The following is a 25,906-nucleotide window of genomic DNA, read 5'->3' as shown; positions in this document are numbered from 1 at the left end:
AATGTGAGATTTTACTGGAGTATAGCAGGTCAATAGTGGGGGCTCCTTCTCAATGAAATCGGTCTGGCAAATTGACCAGTGTCGTGCGGTTAGCTATGTGCAATAGAATAATTCTGAAGTGCATATTAACTGTTGTTTACAACGTAGATAAATTAGAGAATGTGCATGAGAAGAATACAAGAAAATGCCGGCGGTTGTAATGGTTTTTTTTTCTCTTTTATTTCTTTCATTTATTTATTTATTTATTTATTTTTGCGGGGAGAAACCATGAATGAATCATTGCGAGCCTCACCGACCAGGACTGTATGAATTAATCTTCAATGCCGTCTCTCTCTCTCTCTCTCTCTCTCTCTCTCTCTCTCTCTCTCTCTCTCTCTCTCTCTCTCTCTCTCTCTCTCTCTCTTCGTACTCATCCACCGTGACGTCAGGGCGGCGCGGCTCGGCGCGAGGGAACTGTCCTCGCGCACGGTGAGTGCTGCTGATGCTGCTGAAACAAGATGGCTGTGCGCCTGTGCGGAGCAACGGAGGAGAGCTGAGGTACTGAAGCGGAGGAAGAGAAGAGACGAGGGGTGAGGGTGGCAGTGGGGGGGGGAGGCTGAGGCGAGGAATTCACTCCCTCTCCTGCCAAAAGATCAACAGCCTCGCAGAGGAGCGCTTCTGACATGACGCCTGGTAGTTCCGGGTGTCAGTCGGGTTAGGGGCTCGCGGGCGGAAGAACTCTGCTTTTTACGTGACGGAGGAGCCCGAAGGACTGACCCAACAAACCGAGGAGCAGTCGGTAGAGGACGGCCGGGGACGCTCACGCCGCTTCCAGAGATGTCCCTGCTGTGCGTTGGAGGTAAGGGAGGACATTAACGGGGCAATTAAAACCGAAAATGCTCAACGGTAGTGGAGTTTAACAGCGCCGGGTGTCTGCGGGCTGTCGCCTCCGGAGGAAAGTCTTCTCAGCCGGGCAATGGAGGGTTAGCGCTGACCGGTCAGTAAATATCAAAAGCAGGGGTTTTTTTTTTTTTGTAGTGGAGAATATCATGGTCGTACTTTTACAGGCGCTGTTGCTGCGACATTTTGGTATATTCTACTGTCTGACCTCATAGAAAGATCCCCACGTAAGATGGAGTTACCTGACAGGTGAAAGTAGATGCCCGTTGTTACAAGCTAGCCCCGCGGCGACAGCAGCTAACATCATCGGGCTCTGATTGTTTTTACGTGGAGGAGAACCCCCGCTTCATCCTGCGATCGGTGCTGATGCGGTTTCTCTCTGCACGCGCAGGTTGTGTGTGTGTGTGTGTGTGTGTGTGTGTGTGTGTGTGTGTGTGTGTGTGTGTGTGTGTGTGTGTTTCATCCACTATGTTCATTCATGCGTAGGCGAGGACGAGGAAAAACCCCTGCCGCTGCCGCACCGCTCCCCTCAACGCTTTCTGTGAAGCGATGCGTCACCTCCTCCTCCTCCTCCTCCTCTTCCTCCTCCTCCTCCTCCTCCTCCTCTCACCAGACTTCCTGAACGCACCTGATGCTGATGCTGTTGCCCGTCAACGCGATGAATTGTCTAATGTGATTGCTCTTACAGTAATACCGACTCCAGCTCCACATCCTGGGGGGTGATCAGGGTAGCACAGCCTAAGAGAGAGTAGGACTCCAGCCTAGATTTGTAGGATATTGTTGGACAGACAGAGGCTGAATAAGCATAAATTGCCTAAAAGCTTTCTCAACACTGTTAACTCAAATTGGAACAAACAGGAATGACATTCATTAGGTTTTGGTGGTAACTGTGATCATCAACTAGATTCACATTTTATTCTGGAAGGATTCTGTGCTATTGTGACTTTGATATTTTAATTAGATTTTTTATTATGATAATTACGGCAAATGATTTTTTTTGTTGCTGTTTATTTTTTACTTTTTCTGAGGATTAGTTGTCTTTGTGTTTGACAATAGATTGAATAAACATTTGTTTTTTTTGACTGCTGGTTGGACATAACAACTGGGTGGGCTTATTAAAAGTTTTCCTGACATTTTTGAGAGACAAGTTAGTGGAATATTTGTTATTTGTGTTTGAAAATAATTTATTAAAGGACATAAACAACAGAAAATAATTTTGTTACTCATCAATAAACTTCAGGCACTAGTCAGCAAATAATTTTATAGGAAGATTAAGGTCCTGGTTTGTATTTCATGGCCATTATGAATCCTGTGTCACTGGGTCCACCCACTGACTGGCCCTGCTCTGAGTCAGACTCAGATATCATTAAATCCTGGAACGTTATTCATTCACTAACTCTGGCTTTGGCCGTCACTTCCGGAAATTACGTGACTTGACAGAGAGCCGTTTTGCTGTGCCTTTTACATCATTCATGTACCTGACTGGAGCTATTTCTGGCCCAGCTTCGTGCCTCTTGAACAGGCAGTTTTTATTTGGAACATCTGCAGATGAGGCAGAATTCAGGAGCCTCTTTTTCCTGCAGATATCTCACCTACTCTGGGCTTGCACTAGGAGGTAGTATGACTAAGCCACTGTGGCTCAGTGTAAAAGAATTGAGTAAGCCACAAAAAGCCACATTCTGTGTCCAACACAGTGGCGCCCCAGCGGCGCTCTCCTGGGAAATTTTTCAGAGATGGGGTTGTTTTCCTGCATTCTGGTGCATTCTGAGGGCAAAATCTTCTGTCAAGTTTACCAACAGTTCAAGCTGAACTATCTTTATTTCTGTCCTACTTTATGCAGTTATAAATGTGAGATTCTACAATCGAAAGCTTGCATTCACTATGTGAAGATACAGTCATACAAAATATTACTCAATGTTTACTTGTAAGTTTTACTTAGACTAGAAGGTATTATAACTTTTTAACTTAGACACTTTGATTTTAATAAATTTGATTCTTGGTATTACTCAATGTTTACTTGTAAGCTTTACTTGCTATTATAGCAAGCGAGGTGAATACACATTTACAAGCATCGCTGGTTATTCCTGTCGGTCATAGGGATCAAAAGTCTAAGACTACAAAAAGTATCGATAATATTTACCTTCTGATCAGTCTGTCGCCACTCCCACCCCCTCTCAGCATTCACCATTTGTTGTTCAATTAGAATTTTTACACAAAATCTACTATAAAACACTCTATTCTCATTTTCTTTCGATCAATCGTCCTCGCCTTGTATACCAATTCATGGGTTTAGCTTGTAAACATAGATTCCTTTTTTTTCATTGGACGAGAGGGGGTCATGACCCGAGTGCATATTTAACGATCGGGAGCGTTCGGGTCACTTCGGCTATTTCCGTCGGCGTGCGCACCACCTAGCAAGATGAAGTTTGTTTTCTTATGTTATCGCCCGGGAATTTTCACGAGTCCAAAAAGTTGTAAGTTTTAACCTATTTTTCCTAAAAATAAGAACGCCACTGTGGCTACACAGGCTAAAAACCTTGTAGCCACTCTGGAATTTACTTCGCCTACGGCATAGTGGTGATCGACAAGCGCAAGCCCAGCCTACTTCCAGCTTTCCTCCCTGTAACATCTGTGTCAGCATTTGTGAGGACTACTGCAGATCTGTGTATCGTTCAGAATAACACACTGTTTATCTGAATCATGTCAGCCCTCGTTTTGTCGGAATATGTCTGAGTTCACCTTACCCCTATTTTACATCCTGACAGTCCAAGTTGAAAGACTTTGCTGGATTCCCTGCCAGCCTTGTTTTCCTGGCAACCTGCTTGGTTCCCATCAGTTAATCTTCTGTGTCACAGATCCATCCTGAATGGGGTTGCACAAAATTTATTATTTGCTCTTACAGCAGATCTTCTGGTGGAGAATGAAAAACCCCCCCAACTAAACACATTTTAATCTGTATCATCCAGCAAGTCTCCAAATAAAGTTGATTTCTCCTTCTTTCTCATTTAATGAGATGGTGATTTATAGTTATGTCTTTGACCTTGTTTTCTGAATGTTGGCTGACTGGCCCATAACCTACTTTTCAGCCAATCGATCTCATGTTATAACCCTTCGCGAGCCTATATGTGATGTGAGTTATGGCCACTTGTACGTACAGTATAGTACAGTAGGATGTGTGTGTGTGTGTGTGTGTGTGTGTGTGTGTGTGTGTTTGAGGTCATTTTCTCTGCGTAGATACACACAATAGTGACAAAATATTGTTTGTCTAGCTTGTGGATATTTCTCATCATAACTCAGTCTGTCACAGAGATTTACGACTGTGTGGAATTATTAAGCTTCAGCTTTCCACCCTTGAAAATCCAATTCCTTTTTTATTGATCCTCCTCATGTGTTGATATATTTCCAGGCCTTTTTTAGTGTTGACAGTGAAACACAAGGAGGATCAGGCTCTTCTATGATCTGCCTAAACAATGCAGAGAGCTGATAACACAGATGGGTTTGTTCAGTGTCATCTCTACATCGATTTAGTTCATATTCTAACATTGATGCAGGATGTTGATGTTAAGACGAAAAGACTCATTTCTGCAGGTGCTTTTGAGTGAGTCACTGTAGTTGTGTATGTGTGTGTGTGTGTGTGTGTGTTTTATTATTTATGTCAACATTTCCTCAAATGTTGACATAAATAATAGAACATACATAGAAATATGGAATATACATTAATTTCTGAATTGATTTTATTGCATTTCTTTGAGTAAAGTTCATGAACAGTTGGAGTCACAAACTTGTTACATTTTCACTGTTTGTCTTTATTAATTTTATAAAAATGAAAACAAATTGTGCTTCTGTGTATTTTTCCACAGTGAAGAAAGCCAAGCTGGATGGACCCCAAGGTAAGACCAGGGATTCTGGAAGAAGGAAGAGTAAATCTCATGGGTGGGGTTGGGGTGGTTGGGGCTCGTTGTCATGTGACAGAAGTATTGAAGAAGACTATCCATCCATTCATCCATCTGTTTTCTTGTAGACAAGATGATCATAATCATCTGCAGGGAAAATAATAGTGGACCGGTTATTGACCCATGGGGTACACCATGATTCAGTTCCGGGGAGGTGGGGTCACTAGTAGAAATTAAATAGTTATGATTTACTAGAAACAATGGAAGCACGTTAGAGCCGTCCTATATACTATATCAACCCATTGCTGCAGGATTTCTATTAGAATCTGTATCCAAAGCTGCACTCGAGTAGCGGAACAAGGATGGAACCTTCTGCACGACTGGACGATATTCAGTGATAACTTTAACTCTTGGAAATGCAAACACTCGGAGTCCAAGAATGGAAAGACGGGATGCAGAGGTGTTGCTTTGTCTCTTATATCTCTTTCTTCACATCTTCTTAACAGAGAAGTTCAACACCTATGTGACTCTAAAAGTACAAAATGTGAAGAGCACAACCATCGCTGTGAGGGGCAACCAGCCCAGCTGGGAGCAAGACTTCATGTTGTGAGTCCTTCATCATCTTCGATTCTCGTGTACCTCCGTACTTCCTGGTTCTCTGTTAATTTTATCCTTTCATCTATTCTCCACTCCAACTGCTTGAGTGCCTTTCTGAATTTTTTTCCATCTCTTGATTTCTATACTCCTTCCTCCCTCTCCTTCTCTTCACTTCTCCATCCAGAGTGCCCTTTATCACTGTATTTTTCCATGTAGCTCTCCCCCGGCTGCAACCACACATCCGCCTCCAACAACTGCCTCATCCTCTTTTTCATCCCTTGGTGCCTCTCTCCTCCTATTCCTCATACATGGCCCCCTCCTCGCCCTTCTGCCACTTTTTCTAAATACTGCTCCGTTATCTTCATCATCTCAGCCTCTCCTCTTTCCATTTTCCCCAAATTCTACTCTCTTTCTCCCCTATACTTCCCCCATCTCTGCTCAGCAGCAGTGTTTTCTCCTCCATTAGTTTTGAGGCCTTGATTTGACAAATACTTCTAACAATATTTATTATCATAATATAATATTAATACTAATATTATACTCCATGCAGGGAGATGTAGAGTGGTATTGATAGTGTAGCAGCGTTCGGGCAATAAATGAATCATTTAGCATGTGGGATGCAGCAGGAAGACTGACTGCAGAGCCCTGTGCATTTTTATGACGTTGGGTTCGGGGGAGTTCAGCATTGTGCCGGGGTTGCATCAGTGAAGCTGTGTTATGTAATGTTTGAGATGCAGAAGTGGGCGTCATCCCCTCCTCAAATGATTCTGACCCCTCAGTCAGCGCCATAAATCAAACAGGCAGGTTTCTAAAAAAAAAAAAAAGTCACCAAGACGGGAAATCCTGTCTTAATTTACGTCTTAATTAAAGTTTCCTGTTCCTCCCTCCAAGCATAAGAGATAGAATTGCCTCCACGTTCCTGTCATACTTCCTTCTCCTTTTAATCCATCCATTGCTCTCTCTCTCTCTCTTTCTCTCTCTCTCCTTTCTATTCTACTTCCTGCTGTTTTGTAAATTTTAGATTCTCTGACACAGATGTGTCTGTTATTAATCACAGGGACGCTCACAGTGATAACGGTGATTACTGATCTCTTTCTTGTCTCTGTCCAGCGAGATTAACCGCCTGGACCTTGGTCTGACAGTAGAGGTGTGGAACAAAGGGTTAATCTGGGACACTATGGTGGGCACCGTGTGGATTCCCCTCCATAGCATTCGACAGTCAAATGAGGTTTGCCACCAACCGCTGCCACCACTTGAAATACTCGTCTGTTACAAAATTCAGTGACTAATTCACTCAGGGTTTGACTGTTTGTGTTGTTTGTGACTTGGCTGTGAAATGTCTTTCTGTGTGCAGGAGGGGCCGGGGGAGTGGCTCACACTGGACTCTCAGGTCATCATGACTGATAATGAGATCTGCGGCACCAAAGATCCCACCCTCCACTTGGTGCTGCTCGACACGCGCTTCGAACTGCCCCTCGGTGAGACGATAGCATTAACGTCCAAGTCGGAAGCTGTCAGGGGATCGGAGAAGATGACGATACGAAACAAGGAGGAAGATGATCTTAGTGTTTTTTTTAAAGCGAACAATGTCTCTGAATTAACCCGACCTACTTTCTTAAATGTATTTAAGGCTGTCAGGTTTGTTTGGCGTCAGGGAGAGTGTTTCCTTCTCAGCGCTCAAGCTTCCTCCTAATATTGATTAGGTGTCATTTTCTTCCCATTTCCCTTCTTCCGAGTCAATATTGTACACCTGACTCCTCAGCTTGTGAATCTGACCTGTTTCTAGTGAAGAGGTCAATGTTCTGTGTCTCTGTGCTCTCAGTGGGATAAATTATCTGCAGTGGTACACTCAAGAACAGGTTCAGATCATATTACTGAAGCATCTATCAAATAAAAGTGTCTTTAATTTCTGTTTGTTGGGCTTGTTGTGTGTAGATATCCCTGAGGATGAGGCACGATACTGGGCCAAGAAACTGGAACAGCTCAACGCTATGAGGGACCAAGATGTAAGCTGTTTGATTTCTTCCCCCAGCAGGCCGACACAATTAACACGATAAGATCCCACCCAGATTTTCCATTTTCTTCACTTCTTCAAATAGCAGGTGGCCTGTTTTGTTAATGCAACTTTTTTTTTCCTGTCAGTATTCCTACCAGGAGGAGCAGGAACATCCTCTCCGTGTACCAGGCACCCAGTGTTGTAAGTGACCGATCGCTGTTTGTCCAAACCAGAACAAGTCCCGAACAAGAGAATTACGTGTCGATTAATGCGTTCCGATGTAATGAGATTGATGTGGCTGAGGGCGAGCATTATGTGTGTAACCGTATATGGAGGGCTGTGGGGGTGGGGGTGAGATGGCTGCAGTGTAAAGGATCGATGGCGCTATCAGATCCTGTGGGGTGAGCTCCTCCAGGATGCTGTTTCGCTTCGACTATTGGCCTCATCTGCCGATCCTGCTGAGCCAGCTGTCTGCTGCAGGAGGAAACAGCACTTCTTCTGCACTCTCTTTTCACCGGCTGGAAATATCGGGGTGTTTATAGCATTAATGCATGTTAATGTTTGGGCACAGTCAATACTGACACCCTAAGTGTTGTTGTTGTTGTTGCAGGTAACTGGAGTCTGTGGGGAGACCAACAAAGTAAGTGGACTAAACATAGACCATTGTGGATTTGTCACATTAGATTTCAACTGAGGCACACTTCAAGCTAAACACAAGATCTAGATTCACAAGATTCATCTAAATTACTCTCTCTCTCTAACTAACAACACTGAATGTGCACGTGTGCCCAAAAAAATAAATAAATGCCTGTGTCTGTCTGTATCTCCTGCTGGGATTAACAGATGGAGAGAAAGACGTGGGGATGAAATGAGAAAGTCGTTGATCAGTGTTTACATATTGTTAGAGACGACGGTGCTGCTGCCACCTGAATCAGTTGGAGACATGATGACGGGTTGTGTTGGATGACGAATAGATGCTGGTTTTACTTCCAGCTGATTCAGCATTGTTAAAGCCGCTCATCTTTCCCCTTGAGACACGTAATCCTGTGATCTATGGACACCACAGAAAAATGAAACATCTCTTTAGTGAACAGGAATGGATTTCTGTTCCCATGATGAGGAAGAGGAGGAGCTGCTTTGCTTCATGTATGGATGCACTCTTAATGACCTCTGTGTCAGTAGTAGGAGGCTGTGATGTCATCAACTTTAAAAGTACTGTACTTCAGAAAGATCAGTTCAGCGCTGAGTCATCTTGCCGCTTTAATAATGTTCTTTTTCTATTGCTTTTATTTTAGAATCACCTAAAGGATTTTTTTTTGTCTTTTTCCATGTGCCTGCGTGTAGATGAAGACCCAGACAGCGCCGTAGACGACAGGGACAGCGACTATCGCAGTGAAACCAGTAATAGCATCCCCCCTCCCTACTACAGCACATCCCAGCCCAACGCCTCGGTTCACCAATATCCCATCAGCCACCAGCACCGCGGCTCCAGAAGCTTCTCCTACCTGTGCTCTGGCAACAACCACGACCTGGAGTATCACCATCAGAGGACCGTCAGGTGTGGAAGTGTTTATTATTTTAAATGTCGGATCAGTTTCTCAGTTTTTTATCTGATTAAAAGTCCAATTATTTTAGAATTATTTAAAACATCAAAACATGAAACACTTCCTGACTCTAAATTCAGAAGTAATTACATCTCACACAGCGTCCGTTGGATCATGATCGTCACGTCATTTACAAAAATATCTGCTGTCCTTTTTCACTTGACCAGAACGGATTCTTTTTCCACTTTTATGTAGTTTTGTTTTTCTTTGCCTCGACTGTCGTGTCTCCGCACGGCATTTTCTCTAGCTTGTAAGGTCTTGATTAACGCCTGAGTGATGTGTTAAAGAAGTCTGTAAAGCCCATGTGCATCTGTTTATTAAACTCTTTTCATCTTTTCTTTAAGCGTTTCTCAGACTGCGAATGAAACCATTCACCTTTTACCTCTTGCTTTATGTATAATCAGCCCCTGTGCCTCTCTCTCTCTCTCTCTCTCTCTCTCTCTGTCTCTCTTCATGTCTTCGCCATCTCTACCCCCTTCACCCCCCCCTCCTCTCTGTGCCTCTGTTCTGTTTTTAATAACCCCATTCATCACAGAGTATAAATACATTTTCCCTGTTTGTTGGATTTCTGGATTCTTCTTCTTTTGTCAGCTTTTTGGAGGCCACTCACCTTTCTGTTTCGCTCTATTTCTCGCTGCTTGTCTGCTTCTCTTGTATCCCCAGTGCTTTTCATCGATTAGCCGTCAGCATTATTCCTGGCTACCCCAAGACAAGCAGAAAGGTTTTTAAGTAGGGGCTGCTGAATAGCGTTTGTATGCAGACAAAGTACTTTAATAAGTTCTATGAGCAGTTTTTCATGTATTTTTAGCAGAAACCGCCAAAAATGTGTGTATATGTTTTGACCAATTAACTCCTCTCTCTTCTTCTCTTCTCTCCTCATCTCCAGTCCATCTGGGAGCTACGCCTCATCCGCGGAGCTGAGCCGATGCAGCAGTCAGCTGAGCGAGGAAGACTACGGTGGAGACTACGGAGAGAGAGACCCTTACGACGAGAATGACTCGTACCACTCCTGCCACTCGTCTGTTAGCCACAGCAAAGGCTCACCAGACTGGGACCCGGACGAGACCCAGGGGGGGTACAGCGACGAGGGGGGTTACAGCAAAGATGGAGGGGAGGAGGTGGCCCTGTACGAGGAGGATGAAAGGGGGCTGTACGAGGGGGAAGAGGAGGGTCTCTATGAAGACGAGGAGATGATGTACGACGATGAGGATTTGTACAATTTAGACGGAACCCTCAGTGAGGACATGGAGCCGCCATTCACCCCCACCCCAACGTCCACAGCCCCCGCATCTCTGGATGTACCCAGCTCCAGACCTCCTCTAGAAAAACAGCCGTCTTTACACCAACAGCAGCCGTCGACTCAAACGTCTAACCAAACATCCAACCAGTCTCAGCCTCCTGGTTCTGCCCCCTCAGCACAGCCCCTCTCTGGTCAACCTACCGCCCCACCGCTCAAACAGCCCCAGCCCCAAACACAGCCTCAGCCCCAAGCTGCCCCATCTGCCACCTCCTTCTTCTCCATGGCCAAACCTCTTACAGCTGCCGTCACGGGTCTGGCTTCTTCTTTCCTGTCATCTGTTCCGACCGCCCAACCCGCCCAATCTCACCCCCCAGCCTCGGCCGCAGCTCAGCAACACCAGTCCAATGCCACAGCCAACGCCGTCCCCCCATCCCACCCAGCCACCATAGCCAACACTCAGCCTCCTTCCACTGACACGGGACCCCCCTCCCAGCAGACACCTGGCCAGCTTCAGACAAATCTTGCCACCACAAAGCCAGCTGACCCCGTGGACCAGAGTCTCCAGATGGAGGAAGAAATGATGATGTCAGACAAGGAGGCCAGGACACCCACAGATCAGCCGGAGGAGAACATCTCCGTGGAGAAGAAAGAGGAACCTTCTGAAGAGAGCAAGCTGCCGACGCAGGAGGAGGTGAAAGAGATGCCTCCTGAAAGGTAGGAGTGAGGACTGAAAGACTCAAATAGAAACAACACATTTTACATGAAGGCTGAATAATTCAAAGAGAAACAACAAAAACTGTTTTCTGCTTTAGTCCTCCAGTCACAGAGGAGCACAAAGAGCCAGTAGACCCAGCAGTCAGAGCCAAAGAGAACTGGTTAAGGCTCTACAACAAAGTCTTGGATCAGCTTCGGGAGGTAAGAAATGAAGTTGGATCCAAATTCTAGTCCAGTCCTCCACAACAGTCTGGGCCATGCCCCAGAGCCTCAGTCCTGACTCAGCTCCATCCGACACCTTAAAAGACTTAGTGGAGTTCAACAGATTCAAGAAGTGCCTCCCAAATCTTTTAAATATGTATGTGTGGTGCATTATTTATGTGCAAAGACATGAGGGCATATGCAGAAAGTTCTTAAGTTCTATTTTGATGTTGCCTCTGGCTCGACACCATAAAGGAGATCTAATATGTTTCATACGATCGCTTCCAAAGGCTCGTATTTTAGTTCGGGTGCAGCGACACACTGTTCCCGGACAAAACCTGCTTGATTTTAATGGCACACATCACATTTTGCTTGATCACTTTTTCACTCACATGTTTTATTTATATATTCTGTTGCTGGTCTTTATGTTTGAATTCAGTTATGCTGACGATTAATCACTTGCTTCAATGTTTATGTTGGTGTGTGTCACGTTTGCGTTATCGTTCATTTTGGCTCCCTTCCGTTTTGTCCTCTTTTTGTTTATTTGTTTGTTTGTTTGTGTGACCCACTTTGTTTTCTTTCCAGTCTTATGTCATTGCAATAGTGAAAGTCACATGCACGTTGCTTGGGCACCATTGGAGCATGCTGACAGGTAGGTGCAACCCGATTGGTAGCTTAAAAGAAAGAAGGAAATACATGCAGCAAACGCCTTGTTGATGTCCTCAGTGACTGTAGACGCCACCTTCATCCCACTCATTCGCCTGCACAGCAGCAGAAGTTTATATATTTTTTAATAGTGGGTTCTATCTTTGATTCTCCAACAGTGTTAGATTTATAAACCCACATTGTGCAACTAAAGACAACTGAAGTCCGCTTTGATTTCTGATTTATTTTTCGGCCATTCCCTTTTCGTCTCTCAGGTTCGAGGAGAAACGTCCAGTTCGCTGTGGTTCGGTAAAGGAGGGTGAGTGCCTGCGCTCTTTTATATCCAACACATTACGTCTTACACAATGTATTAGTCAAGCCAAAGCGACAAGTCCAGAATTTAAACTTTATTTAAATGGTTCTCAGATCATTGAGGAAACCTGCCACCATCGCTTTGCAAAATGCCCTTCTTTCAGCCCGGGAATCCTCCGTTCTATTTCATTCTGATCCATGGGCTTACTCAGCTCATGGCATTTGGCCAGTGAGTATTGAACAGCAACGGGTTGCCCCGACTTATTTGGCCGGTCATTTGTAGATGAGGCAGAGTGGAACGGAGCCTGCAAACTGCAGGAATGCCAATTTGGGTGAATAAAAGCTCAGTATTTGCTCCCAGATTTGTTTATTGGGGATATTTATAAGGGACATATCTTCTAAATTTCACAGATGAATTGAATTCATTTCAGTTATTCTGAATCTACATTCTCTCAATAATGTACTGATGAGGCATAATATCTTCTGCCCCATCCTAAATCATTTGCGGTTTTTTTTTTACTTCAGCTGCAGACTTGCTTCTAAAGAATTCTTTTTCATGCATGTCGTCATGGATGACATGCATGAAAAAGGTCCTGCAGTCGTTCAAGACTCCTGGGAAGAAGCTATTCTGAAGATGTATTTACAAGTACTGTATAATAGTTCATGCTTTCCTTATTCAGAATGGGAGGTGCCCTCTACAGTATTGACAGTATGCCTGACCTACGCAAGAGGAAAGCCATCCCTCTTGTCAGAGACCTGGTGAGAACTAATCATGGACCCACATGCAAGCATAAAATACACAACTACAGTGTTTGATTATGATGAACATTCTCTACCTTGTAAAATGATACATCATCTCACTTCTTCTTTACTTCCCATCCTTCTTCTTTTCAATAATCCAAAGTGAAAATACTGTCCAAGACCACACATGTTGATACCTGAGCGTTTCATCTTCAAAACCTGTGTTGCATGTCCTGAATCTTACATGCTTTTGTCTATTTCCTCCTCTGTTTCATCACGGCCCGGCTTCATTAGGCAATGGTGAGTGCTTATTTAACCTTTACAGAAATCACGACCCAGCTTTCAAACTAAAACTCTGGTTTCGATATATCTAGCTATGATGGTAGCAGACTAAAAACTAAACTTGTCTGTTTCTTCCTTAGTCTCTGGTGCAGAACTCACGTAAGGCTGGCATCACCTCCGCCATGGCGTCCACCACTTTGGGCAATGAGGAGCTGGTGCGTTGCCTCAACATGTTTCTGGGTTCTCTGACATTTAAATATTGCTATCCTACCTACATTCTTTTGTGTACTTTCTGCAGAAAAGTCACGTTTATAAGAAGACCCTGCAAGCTCTGATTTACCCCATCTCATCCACAACTCCTCATAACTTCGAGGTGTGGACAGCCACCACCCCCACCTACTGTTACGAATGTGAGGGCTTGCTTTGGGGCATTGCCCGGCAAGGAATGCGATGCTCTGAGTGCGGAGTGAAATGTCACGAGAAGTGCCAAGATCTGCTCAATGCTGATTGTCTGCAGAGTAAGAAGAAGAGATACACCTTTTTTGTGTCAACACAAAATCTCATGCTATTTTAGCTCCTCGGCTCCATCGTCCTGCTCCTTTGACATCAAATCATTCTTATCTTGTAACTTGTCTCACATTCAAAATGGATCTAACGCTATCTCTGACCCTTCAGCTTTAATGACATCTAATTGTGAGAAGAGATTAAAAGCTGAAAGACATCTTTAATATCTTTTGTGTCATGAATTATTCTTCCTATGCCCATTTTAACTTCTCTTCCTCACCAGGAGCTGCCGAAAAGAGCTCCAAGCACGGAGCGGAGGACCGAACCCAGAACATTATCATGGTCCTGAAGGACCGCATGAAGATCAGAGAGAGGAACAAACCAGAAATCTTTGAGCAAATCCAGGAAGTGTTCGGCCTTGACAAGACAACGCACAGCACACAAATGAAGCAAATCAAACAGAGCGTGCTTGATGGGACCTCCAAATGGTCAGCGAAGATTAGCATCACTGGTGAGTTTTACCTGAAGTCTGTAAGAATGGAAGGTGTCAGATTTTGCAAAGATAGATAAATACGATGTCCATAGTTCCTGGGATAAGTATGATTGTTGTCTTTTTTACTGTTGTTGAAATAGAAAGGTTTTGTAATGAAATGTGAAGACAGCAGCTCAGTTCTTTTTTTAAATCCCTCCATGTCTGTTGTCTCGTCTTCAGTGGTCTGTGCTCAGGGCCTGCAGGCCAAAGACAAAACAGGCTCCAGTGACCCTTACGTGACCGTTCAAGTCGGCAAAACCAAGAAAAGAACAAAGACCATCTATGGAAACCTCAACCCTGTCTGGGAGGAGAACTTCCACTTGTAAGTACAACAGAAAACCTTTCTTTTCTCTGATTTGTCTGGATATAAATTTGGTTTTTTATCATCTTTTCTTTTTAGGCCTTGTACGACATTTGCATTCGTTACATTTATTTACTAGGCAAATCCTCTATATAAATTTCTTTCTTCTGCTCCATTACCTGCAGCGAATGTCACAACTCATCCGATCGCATCAAAGTTCGTGTGTGGGACGAAGACGATGACATTAAGTCGCGCGTGAAGCAGAGGTTCAAACGGGAGAGCGATGACTTCCTGGGCCAAACCATCATCGAAGTCCGGACTCTGAGCGGAGAGATGGACGTTTGGTATAACCTGGGTAGGTCTTTAAAGATGGGGAACAAGGTGATGGAGGATTAGAGATAAATGAGAGGAAGTTTCATGGAGAGAACAGGAATGGTCAGATTCCAGCCCACTAAGGAGACATGCATTATCCAACTTTCATTTGACAGACAAGAGAACTGATAAATCTGCAGTGTCGGGAGCCATCCGGATGCACATCAGTGTGGAGATCAAGGGAGAGGAGACAGTCGCTCCTTACCATGTCCAGTACACCTGTCTGCATGAGGTCAGTCCAAGTAGGCACCTGGTGGACGTCTGATTTGTGAAGTGAATTCAACATTCAGCCATTCAGGCATCAAAGCTCCATTTCCCTTTTCATCTACCAGATTAGGTTTTTCCCTTTTTTTTTTGATAATATATTTTAAGTCCTTCAAGGGTTACTGACCAATATGGGTTTTGACCAAAGCCTGGAAACACTCACGCCTCTGTCTGTGTTTAGCATCTGTTCCAGTACACCACTGAGGAGCAGAATGGCGGTGTGGTAAAGATTCCTGATGCCAAAGGGGACGATGCCTGGAAGGTTTATTTTGAGGAAACGGCTCAGGAGATCGTGGACGAGTTTGCCATGAGATACGGAGTGGAGTCCATCTACCAGGCCATGACGTCAGTAACATCTGAGTAGTGAAATAGAGAACAGATCCTCTTGCCGTACGCTATTATTTTGAAAGTATATGCACTAAATCTTGTTTTTGCTACTTCTACCCCACCAGCCACTTTGCCTGCTTGTCATCCAAGTACATGTGTCCCGGAGTGCCGGCTGTGATGAGCACCCTGCTGGCCAACATCAACGCTTACTACGCCCACACCACCCAGTCCTCCAACAATGTTTCTGCCTCAGACAGATTTGCTGCATCAAACTTTGGAGTGAGTCTCTTCGAAATTCTTTATTAATGCATCGTCCCGTCTTCGTATTCGTGATTTTGTAACACCACATTCTAATAAAATAGGGCTCTTTAGAAATCTAATTTGTTCTCTGGGGTGGTGGTTATAAGTCACCTTATTGTGGCTCCACCTACTTCTCCAGAGGTCCAATCAGCTGAGCGTCATCTGCTCCAGCCTTGGGTCTGTGTACTCATGCTAACAAACATCTTCCAGCCGCGGTACGCTCCTGACTTGTTTGTTCTGTTCTTGTATATCCTGCCGTGTAGAAGGAGCGGTTTGTCAAACTGCTGGATCAGCTGCACAACTCCCTGAGGATCGACCTGTCCATGTACCGGGTACGGAGCACCTTGTTTCGATCTGGACACTGATAACATTTGTTTCTTTATCCTATTACTTATAGAAGGAGAAGACAGTGAAATGTAGTGACATTTTGTGCTGTTTATAATCGTCTCTTTTCTTGCGAATACGCCTTCAGAATAACTTCCCTGCCAGTAGTCCTGAACGACTGCAGGACCTGAAGTCCACTGTTGATCTCCTGACAAGCATCACATTCTTCAGGATGAAGGTGAGGATGAGTGAAAGAGGTCTTTATTTCTTCTTCTTTTCTTTCTTGTAAGAAACATGGCTGCTAATTCCAGGACATTCCATGAAGGAGCCTGGGGTGTAAACTTAACATTACCCTATTCAAACTGAACCTATTATTGTGGAACTGAGTGACTGACTATGTGTGTGTGTGTGTGTGTGTGTGTGTGTGTGTGTGTGTGTGTGTGTGTGTGTGTGTGTGTGTGTGTGTGTATCTGACATCTTTGGTAATTCAACTGAAAGCTTTTTAACTTGATGTTTTTGGGGGGTTTTTTCCAGGTCCAGGAGCTGCAAAGCCCCCCAAGGGCGAGCCAGGTGGTGAAGGATTGTGTAAAAGCCTGCCTCAACTCCACCTATGAGTACATTTTCAACAACTGCCACGACCTCTACAACAGGGAATATCAGACAGACCCTGTAAGTCTACCTGTGTGAAGCAAAATGCTGTATCTGCGTGTTTGCAAACCATCTTTTTGTGGTTCTGGTTCCTTGTTCTCACTATAAACACGTCTTGATGATGGAGCCTCTAAGATGTGAACACAATTCCTCTGTTTATCCAGTCGAAGGCGGTTCCTCCAGACGAGCAGGGTCCCAGCATCAAAAACCTGGACTTCTGGTCCAAACTCATAACCCTCATCGTCTCCATCATAGAGGAGGACAAAAACTCGTACACGCCTTGTCTCAACCAGTGAGTCCTATAATAATATCCCTAAATTTCCCATGTATAGATAGTGATGTTACATCCCAAGATCAGTTGTCTTGATGGAATCTTATTTATTTGTTTAAAGAAGAAATATGTAAGTCTATGTCTGAGTTGAATTCACCATGATTACTGCTTCATAGGTTTCCCCAAGAATTGAATGTGGGCAAGATCAGCGCTGAGGTTATGTGGAATATGTTTGCACAAGATATGAAATACGCCATGGAGGGTAGGTTTTTATGTGTCGTTTGGGATGGGGGGGGGGGGCATCAGAGGCCTTTAAATGTGAGAGGGGGCGTTAGTGTGGATAAGGAATATTTCATATTGCAAACTGTGAATGGATAGAGAGCGTGAATTAAAACTTAACTCGATATTTCTATGATCTCCAGAGCACGAGAAGAACCGCTTGTGTAAAAGCGCAGATTATATGAACCTGCACTTCAAGGTGAAGTGGCTCTACAACGAGTACTGCAAGGAGCTGCCCACCTTCCAGAAGCACGTGCCCGAGTATCCGGCGTAAGTACCTCGCGAACGATGCCCCCACCTCTCCTCCTGCTTTGCTCATTCATGCCGACTCGTGTTCTCGGTGCCCGTTCTGCAGGTGGTTTGAACCGTTTGTCATCATGTGGTTGGATGAGAATGAGGAAGTGTCCAGAGATTTCCTACACGGAGCGTTGGAGCGGGACAAGAAAGACGGGGTAACTTCTCTCATTTACATTTTTCTCATTTAAATATAGCATCTTAGCAAACCAATAGTTGTCGGTCAAGTCGGGTGCCTTATTGGCCCTAAGATGAAACATTGTGGAACTGAAATTTCATCTTTGGTGTTAAGTATACATTGGATAGCAAAATAAATGAGAAGACAGTTCCTGTTAAATCCTTTTTCAGCCGCACAACAGTACACCTTTGAGTCGTATGACAGTGTTTCATAAGATACGAAAAGCCGGTAAACTGTAAAAACTTTTAATTCACAAAAATAAACATTGTAATTCAAGTTTTTAATTATTTTGGGTATGAATCTTATAACCTGTTTTTCAAGAAAGATGGGAGTTGTCAGAAATAAGCCTGTCACTTTCTAGTGTGAATGATAGGCTAAGCTAGGCTTAGTTTGTCTGTCAAACTGAAGGAAAGGAGTAAAAAATACGAACATTTAGGTCTGACCTCCTACCTGCACCTCCTTTATCCTTATCCCCACCCCAAAAAATGTTCTCATGCATTTCCCAAGCAAATTCAAACAGTTCATACTCCTGACTCAGCACATTCCAGGCTGGGAAGAGCAAGTCAGAAGCCTCAAGGCAATCAATAATGAATTAATTGCAAAGCAAAAAGAAAAATCCTAATAAAACTTTACAAGATGAGGAACAGACACACACACCACCGCGACCCCCACCTTCAGTTCCACTCCCACCTAAACGTCCACACAGGATCGATACAAACCAGCTGAACACTCTCCCATCTGATATGACAGGAATCCTATGGGTCCAGTTATTGTCGCGTTAGGATGCTGCTGGTTCTCTATGTCAGCAAAAACAGCGTTCCCCTCTCCTGGTCACACACTAACACCATCCACTAATGGATGGGCTGTAAATGAGGGCCCTGTTTCCCCTCACGTCCCCCTGAGTGCCTCCATGGCTCCCATCCAAAAGCTTCCGGAGGAATCCCTTCACAAATCATCTGATTGCAGTCACGAATAGAATCCTCGTGGTTTTTTCACACCCGTCCCGTTCTCCTTTCTCCCCCCAGTTCCAGGTGACGTCAGAACACGCCCTGTTCTCCTGCTCCGTGGTGGACGTGTTCTCTCAGCTCAACCAGAGCTTTGAAATCATCCGCAAACTGGAATGTCCCGATCCTCAGATCGTCGGCAACTACATGAAAAGATTTGCCAAGGTGACTTTCACCTGCTGACGCACTTACATTAATTACCTCGATGTAGCGCAGTACCGAAGGTTTGGACACCTTCCCATTCACTTGAACGGAAGCCGTGTCATACCTTTTTGATCGGTTCTGTGCGTTTCTCACCATAACGTTTCACTTCTTCTGCTATTTTTGTCCTCTTAGACTATCGGGAACGTCCTCCTGTCTTACGCCGACATCATCGCAAAGGACTTTCCAAATCATGTCAAGAAAGAGAAAGTGGTAGGGGTTTATTTTCTAAGTCGAGAACCACATGGAAATGAGTTTCACTGAAGTAAGACGCCGTGACTGATTTAAGAGTTTAATTTGAGCTCCGTCACAACTTGGTTTGAGACACTGACAGTTTGGTGGATGTGCTCAGCACAATAAACCCCTCTTCAGAGTAAAAGCTGTGCACAGGCTGCAGTGTTTCATTCACTGATTAGCTGAATGGGGTTTAGGCTGGGGGAAAAGTGGACTATATCCCTAAGAGACTGGGATCCCTACAGATAAGCAGTAATTACTGAAAAGCTCATCCTCTGCTGCCCTGCGTCACCAAGAGGGATTTTGCCAAAGATGCAGTAAAAAAAGTTAGGAGGACAAAGCTTGATTGATTACAATAAAAAGCTGGGATCAGACGGTGGAAAAAGGTTGTAATGATTTTTTCCTCTCTCTCCCCTCAGCCATGCATCATCATCAATAACATCCAGCAGCTCCGAGTTCAACTGGAGAAGATGTTTGAGGCCATGGGAGGCAAAGATGTAAGTTTGCACACACACACACACACACACACGCGTCTGCCATCACCAGTGGCTCCTGCATTCATCGCTTTTTTTTTCTTGGTTTTTGTCAGCTCAATTTGGAGGCCAGTGATTTCCTCAAGGAGCTGCAGAACAAGCTGAACAGCGTCATGGACGACCTCAGCCGCATCTTTGCTGTCAGGTGCGTCTGATAGATCCCACATGTAAACTAGGAGGCGCTGCAAACCGCTGATTCCGCGTTCATTTTCTGTGGTGATGTAGTTTCCAGCCGCAGATCGAGGACAACGTGAGGCAGATGGGAGACATCCTAGCCCAGGTCAAAGGTCAGACAGTCCCGGCCAACGGCAGCGTGGTCCAGGAAGCCGACAATGTCCTGCAGCCCATCATGGACTTCCTGGACAGCAAGTAAGCACAACTCAGAAACAAATGTCAGTAGATGTTTTATTTAGGATCTTAAGCCGCCTCCCTGTTGAGAGATTGTGTTTTTATGTTTCAGCCTGTCGCTGTTCGCCAAGATCTGTGAGAAGACAGTCCTGAAGCGAGTGCTGAAGGAGCTGTGGAAACTTGTAATGAACACGATGGAAAAAACCATCGTGCTTCCGACGCTCACTGACCAGACGGTACGACGTCAAACGAGGAACGATGTCCGTTCTTCTCTTCCTGTTTGCCTCTGAGCTTCAGTTCTTTTCATTGGTGGTCTTTGTAAATGTGCATTACTCTCATTCCTCTTGTTACGTTACTGTGTGTGTGTGTGTGTGTGTGTGTGTGTGTGTGTGTGTGTGTGTGTGTGTGTGTGTGTGTGTGTGTGTGTGTGTGTGTGTGTGTGTGTGTGTGTGTGTGTGTGTGTGTGTGTGTTCAGTACACTGCTGATCAACACTATCTGTAGCCTCAATCATATTTTGTCCTTCTTGTGTGGACATCATTGAATCAAACGCTGATCTAATAACAGGATGGTGCACCAGAGATTATATTACCCCCCCCCCCGTGATACAGACCTTAACCCTCTGTATTCCAAGACAAAGCCTGCTTTATTAAAGCTTTACTGTCCCTCCCCCTCGCTCTTTAAACTCATTCTCAGCTGTCTGTCCTCACCGAATCGTCTTGATCCGACCGTCACGCTGCAAATCTTCACGCCTGTCAAACGTGTTTTTTCTCCATGTCAGGGCACTCAGATGATCTTCAACGCAGCCAAGGAGCTGGGTCAGCTGTCCAAGCTCAAGGTGACGGAAACAGAAGGCAGCATCAGCAAAACGACACACACTTCAAACATAGGCTGCATTGTACATAGACCTCTATGGTGTTGACTGACTACTTTGTTTGATTTGTCCTGCAGGAGCACATGGGGCGAGAGGAGGCCAAAGCTCTGACTCCCAAACAGTGTGCAGTCATCGAGCTGGCTCTGGACACTATCAAGGTATTGTGTGAAGCGTTTAACAATCAGAACAGCCGGCAGGGAAACAGTTTGCGTCTTACTCTTTAAACATATTAAAGTTCGGTTAGTGGTTGTCAATCATTGGGAACATCGTTTTTACTTTTTACTGCTGCAGTTACTTTCAATGTTTTAAAGGTGTTTGAGGCTCCAATTATCCGTTTATCCACATACACTTACTGTGTCTCACATCCTGTCTTGTTTCACGCAGCAATACTTTCACGCCGGCGGCGTTGGCCTGAAGAAAACCTTCTTGGAAAAGAGTCCAGACCTGCAGTCGCTGCGCTACGCCTTGTCTCTGTACACCCAGGCCACAGACAAACTGATCAGGAAGTTTGTCCTGTCGCAAGGCGCTCAAGGTAGACTGAATTCATAATAGGATCATTATAAATGACCGTAGATGAGCAGAAACAGCATATGAATGTGTTGTATGTGAGATAGATGACTGTTTGCTGTTGTTCTGTGTCCTTTCAGTCCATGGAGGGAGGGGGATCCGGTACACAGCCAATGAAGACTCCCCACCAGAAAAACGTAGGTGTCGGCCCCGGCAGCTACAAGCGGTAGCTCGTAGTTTTTCAGGTTCATCTCCTCAATTCAGGGTTGAGGCTTCATGACGCGTCGCTGTTTGCTCAGCGTTAGCGCCGCTCCGTTCACGCGATCAGTACAGAGGACCTGTTTGTGTGTCCGTCCCCCGGCTTCTGCTTGTTTAAATTTAGCTCACAATTTGCTGACGTGTCCCATTTTTTCAAGTCGTACGTCTCAGCTCTGCTGCGCTGCGGACAGCAAAGGTTGTGTCCTCCTGGAGACAAATGGCCACGCAAGCAATCAACGCTTACTGTGTGTGTGTGTGTGTGTTTCTTTTCCAGCTTCTGGAGTGGATGCACTCGGCGAGGTGGTCATGTGTGTCGACATTCTACCCCAGCCTAACGGAGAGCACAAGATAAATGTGAAAGGTGAGGCAAGCGGAGCAGACTGCTCCACTTTCCCAGCTGTCGTTCTGTAGTTCTCGTCCTTTTTCTTCTTTCCCTCTTTAACATAACCCACTTTCATCCTCAAAGTGGTGGCTGCGAATGATCTGAAATGGAAAGCGCAGGGCTTCAGGCCCTTCGTGGAAGTCTACATCATCGGCCCTCACCTCAGCGACAAGAAGAGGAAGTTTGCCACCAAGTCTAAGAACAACAGCTGGTCTCCGAAGTTCAACGAAAGTTTCCAGTAGTGAGTATCTACCGGATCTGCTGAGCTTGATCTTTTCACATTTTTGATTTTCAGCTAGTTTAAGTATGTCGAGTTACATTTAAACGACATTTAAAACAGCGTGCGGATAAAGAAAGTGAAAACAGTGAATTGTCTGCAGGATATAACCTAGATGTGATTTCTTTTTTCATCCCATCTTTCAGCTCTTTGGGCACGGAGGTCGGTCCGGAGAGCTACGAGCTACAGGTGTGCGTTAAGGACTACTGCTTCGCCAGGGAGGACCGCACCGTGGGAATGGCCGTGCTGCAGGTGAAGGACGTCGCCAGCAAGGGGAGCGTCACCTGCTGGATGCCGCTGGGCCGCCGCGTCCACATGGACGAAACGGGCCTGACGGTGCTGCGCATCCTCTCGCAGCGCAACAACGACGACGTGGCCAAAGAGTTCGTCAAGCTCAAGTCAGACCAGCGCTCAGCCGAGGAGGGACGCAGCTGAGGGAGGGGGAGGAAGGGGTCAGGAGAAGCGTGGACACACGCGTGTGCACAAAAACACCAGAGACACAGGCTTAGTGTTATACACATGTAATACACACATCTACATATATTAAAAAAAAAAAAAGAAGAGAAATAGACGAGCACACGTGAAAAGCTCTGTTGTACATATATCTGCATACATTATGCAACATATACATTATGCACTGTTATCAATGCAAACATGGAGGAAGAGGTTTGTAAAAAAAAAAAAAAAAAAGTAATAATGGGTTTAATTTTTAGTATTTCAGCTGCTCCGCTCTCGGTTTATGTGTCAGCAAACACTCTTTCCTACGACGCGTCTCATCTCTTTTCTACGCCGTCCGTGTGATACGATGCAACACAGAACAACAACAACACAAACATGTGAATCGATCGACAGGTGGCCACTTTTTTGCACTTTTGCTTCTCTGTGCTTTCAGGAGAGCCGTCCTTGCCTTGCTGTTCTCTGTCTGTCTGTCTGTCTGTCCGCTTGCCTGCCTGATTGTGTGTTGTGTGCACCCCCCTTCCCGTCCTGGGTGTGGTTTGTTGTCTAAGTTGTAGTTGAGGGACAGATCTAAGATCAGCTCCCTTTTTTGCCCCATAAAAAAAAAAAAATTAAATTAAAAAACCCAAACTGGTCCTGGATCAGCGTACTACCGTCCTGCATGTCCACTCAATCAACACTGTGATTCACGTCGCTGTAACCAGAAAAAATGGGTGCCTACCTGTCATACTGGACCTGTGTTAGCATGGTGTGTATTCAACCCTCGTACAATAAGGTCCCACCGCTGTGGAGAAAACACACCCACGGTCTGACGTTTTGATGAACGTGAAGGTTGTTGCTGTTTTGATTTCACTTTTCCTGTTTCAAAATCACAACAAATGGAGCAATACCCCAGTGCGTAACACCCCCCACCCCCACCCTCACATCACATCCAAAAAGGGCTACAGGATCAGTGGTCTGGAATGTCCATCTACACACTAATACATTGACCAAAAAGGGTTCCCCCACGTTGCCATAGTCCACCCCTTCCCCGCACACACTCGCTGTGGTCCAGACGGTCTCACTGATGCAGCGGAGGAACTCCTGAGGGTCTCCTGACCTCCTGCACACGGATCTGGACCCTTCTCTTTAAAGGCAATAGGGGTTTGAGTTCCCAGAACCTCCTGGGTTTATGGAGAACAAACCCTTTTATGAACGCTGCTGTGTGTGTGTGTGTGTGTGTGTTTGTGTGTGTGTGTGTGTGTGTGTGTGTGTGTGTGTGTGTGTGTGTGTGTGTGTGTGTGTGTGTGTGTGTGTGTGTGTGTGTGTGTGTGTGTGTGTGTGATTGACACTCCTGCAAAATGGGCTCTGAGATTGTGAGCAATACACCTACATACCCAAATGTACGCGCTGTCGATATAACTGCAGACGCAACAACTGCAATATCCAAATCTAACAGGACGTTTCTGAGTCTTGTTGTGTGTGTAAATCATGAGAAGATGTATTTATGAACTGAGAATCAGAATTGTGTGTCTTTTTTTTTTTTGTTCCTCATGTTGTGTTTTGCCTTTAAAGGGACCAAATTTAAGCAAAACAAAACAAAAAAAAAGCCATCTGAGTCACCGCCAAGCATTTATGTCATCTTGTTGTAGAGCGTAAATGAAGTTAAGGCTTGTCTCGTGGTCCGTTTGTGAAACTTTATGATGTCGGTAACGGTGACTTGACACTTTGCTGGGTTTACCCTTTGCAGTGTGAAGCTACACCGGTCGTCACTGGCCTGTCGCATCGTCTTCCCTAAAAAAAACAAAAAACTGTTGGATTCTACCAAAAACAAAGCCTATGAATGTTATTTTAGCCTCAACAAAGTCTTCTTTGTATCATCAGTGTATCCAAAATGTGGACTAGCTTTTAATCGCCTAGTCATATCTTCAAATTTAGATGTCCAAATTTCACCTGATCTAAGTGATCACAAGTTCAGGCTTCTTTTAAAGGGAGGTTTTACCACACGGCGCAGTTACATTGTTTGTATGTGCAGTGTTTTCCGCACTATAAGGCGCACCTAAAAGCCTTTAATTTTCTCACCAAATCGACAGTGCGCCTTATAATCCAGTGCGCCTTATATATGGAAAAAAGTTTTAAAATGGGCCATTCGTTGAAGGTGCGCCTTATAGTCCAGTACGCCTTACAGTGCGGGAAATACTGTAAGTATTTCCAGGGCTGGAGAAGATCTTATGACGTCAGGTTGCAGTTGACTGAAGCATCATCTGAAATGAAGGTGGTGGGTCGACTGCTTCATCTGTGTTTGCACACGGACCCCCCGCCACACACACACACACACACCTGGACACACAGATCTCTGCTCAAGCACAAAAGTAACACGTGTAAGACGACACTCATGCATGCATGCAAACTGGCACACCTCTGTGGAGACCAACGACGCCCACCCTGTGATATAATCGACTTACAATTGCATGATGGGAAACTTTATCGTGCCAGCACGTGTCTCTGATGTTCCCTTTCGGGGGGCTTTTTTGTTAGTTTTTTTGAGGTTCTGTGAGGATAAATCATCAATGTTGTTTTTTAAAAAGGCTTGTGAATACGTCATCTGTAACCACTCTGAATGTAGAACTCGCATGAGAGAATTATTTTCTACTGAGGATGTTTCTAATTTGTTTCCTATCATTATTGATCCGGCTTTAATGAGGATGAAGAGTAACTGGAATGCAGCCTGATTCTGATCTGCTTCCTATTAAAGGGACATTGTGTCACTATCTGAACGCCCGATTTGTTCTTCCTCCTCTGGAACCCAAGAATCATGATTGCAGTTTGAATATTAAACAGCAGGTTATGAAATATGGGACATTTTAATTTCTTAAATGAGTTTCAAGATTACATTCTCATAAGCAGACAGCAAGTCCAACCCCAAGCAAAAAAAACAAAAACTGAATTTTTGCTTGACTGAGTCTGTTCTCTGTGGATCGACCTATGACCTCTGATGAGGATAGTAAGTACCCCCCACCCCCCTTCAACACAAGTTGAACCAGATGTTTGTGCTGCTTCTCCACAGCTCAGGAAAGAACCGAGCTGTTCCCGTTAAGCATAATCAAATCCGCAACTCATTCTGCTAGAAGCATCTAATCATTCCAATTATTAACTT

General features: G+C 44.8%; 1 protein-coding gene across 1 annotated transcript; it reads left to right on the top strand.

Annotated features, from left to right (window-relative positions):
* Window positions 1-532: 532 nt before the first annotated feature.
* LOC137612319 (protein unc-13 homolog A-like) lies at window positions 533-25,795 on the top strand. The gene is made up of 42 exons (XM_068340789.1): window positions 533-838; window positions 4,740-4,769; window positions 5,279-5,378; window positions 6,480-6,597; window positions 6,724-6,847; window positions 7,305-7,375; window positions 7,512-7,566; window positions 7,976-8,005; window positions 8,710-8,923; window positions 9,856-10,923; window positions 11,022-11,124; window positions 12,045-12,088; window positions 12,762-12,840; window positions 13,117-13,122; window positions 13,245-13,319; window positions 13,403-13,622; window positions 13,892-14,119; window positions 14,321-14,462; window positions 14,627-14,796; window positions 14,930-15,045; window positions 15,259-15,422; window positions 15,530-15,683; window positions 15,968-16,036; window positions 16,177-16,266; window positions 16,563-16,697; window positions 16,841-16,968; window positions 17,124-17,209; window positions 17,370-17,496; window positions 17,582-17,678; window positions 18,724-18,867; window positions 19,039-19,116; window positions 19,557-19,634; window positions 19,727-19,815; window positions 19,896-20,039; window positions 20,131-20,254; window positions 20,798-20,854; window positions 20,968-21,048; window positions 21,275-21,422; window positions 21,538-21,594; window positions 21,930-22,016; window positions 22,122-22,278; window positions 22,461-25,795. The coding sequence occupies exons 1-42, from the start codon at window positions 817-819 to the stop codon at window positions 22,747-22,749; spliced, it is 5,598 nt and encodes a 1,865-aa protein (XP_068196890.1). The 5' UTR covers window positions 533-816; the 3' UTR covers window positions 22,750-25,795.
* The last annotated feature ends 111 nt before the right edge of the window (window positions 25,796-25,906 follow it).

The sequence above is a fragment of the Antennarius striatus genome, chromosome 18 (assembly GCF_040054535.1).
Source record: "Antennarius striatus isolate MH-2024 chromosome 18, ASM4005453v1, whole genome shotgun sequence".
NCBI lineage: Eukaryota > Metazoa > Chordata > Actinopteri > Lophiiformes > Antennariidae > Antennarius > Antennarius striatus.
The sequence above is the reverse complement of the archived record's forward strand: the minus strand, read 5'-3'. Positions and strand labels throughout refer to the sequence as shown.

What these genes read in the sequence shown, in the direction of transcription:
- LOC137612319 (XM_068340789.1), top strand. Translation starts at nt 817, where the DNA reads ATGTCCCTGCTGTGCGTTGGAG. An exon ending in TATGAAATACGCCATGGAGG is followed by an intron (nt 17,210 to 17,369) that starts GTAGGTTTTTAT and finishes TATGATCTCCAG; the next exon opens with AGCACGAGAAGAACCGCTTG. An exon ending in ACATGAAAAGATTTGCCAAG is followed by an intron (nt 18,868 to 19,038) that starts GTGACTTTCACC and finishes TTGTCCTCTTAG; the next exon opens with ACTATCGGGAACGTCCTCCT.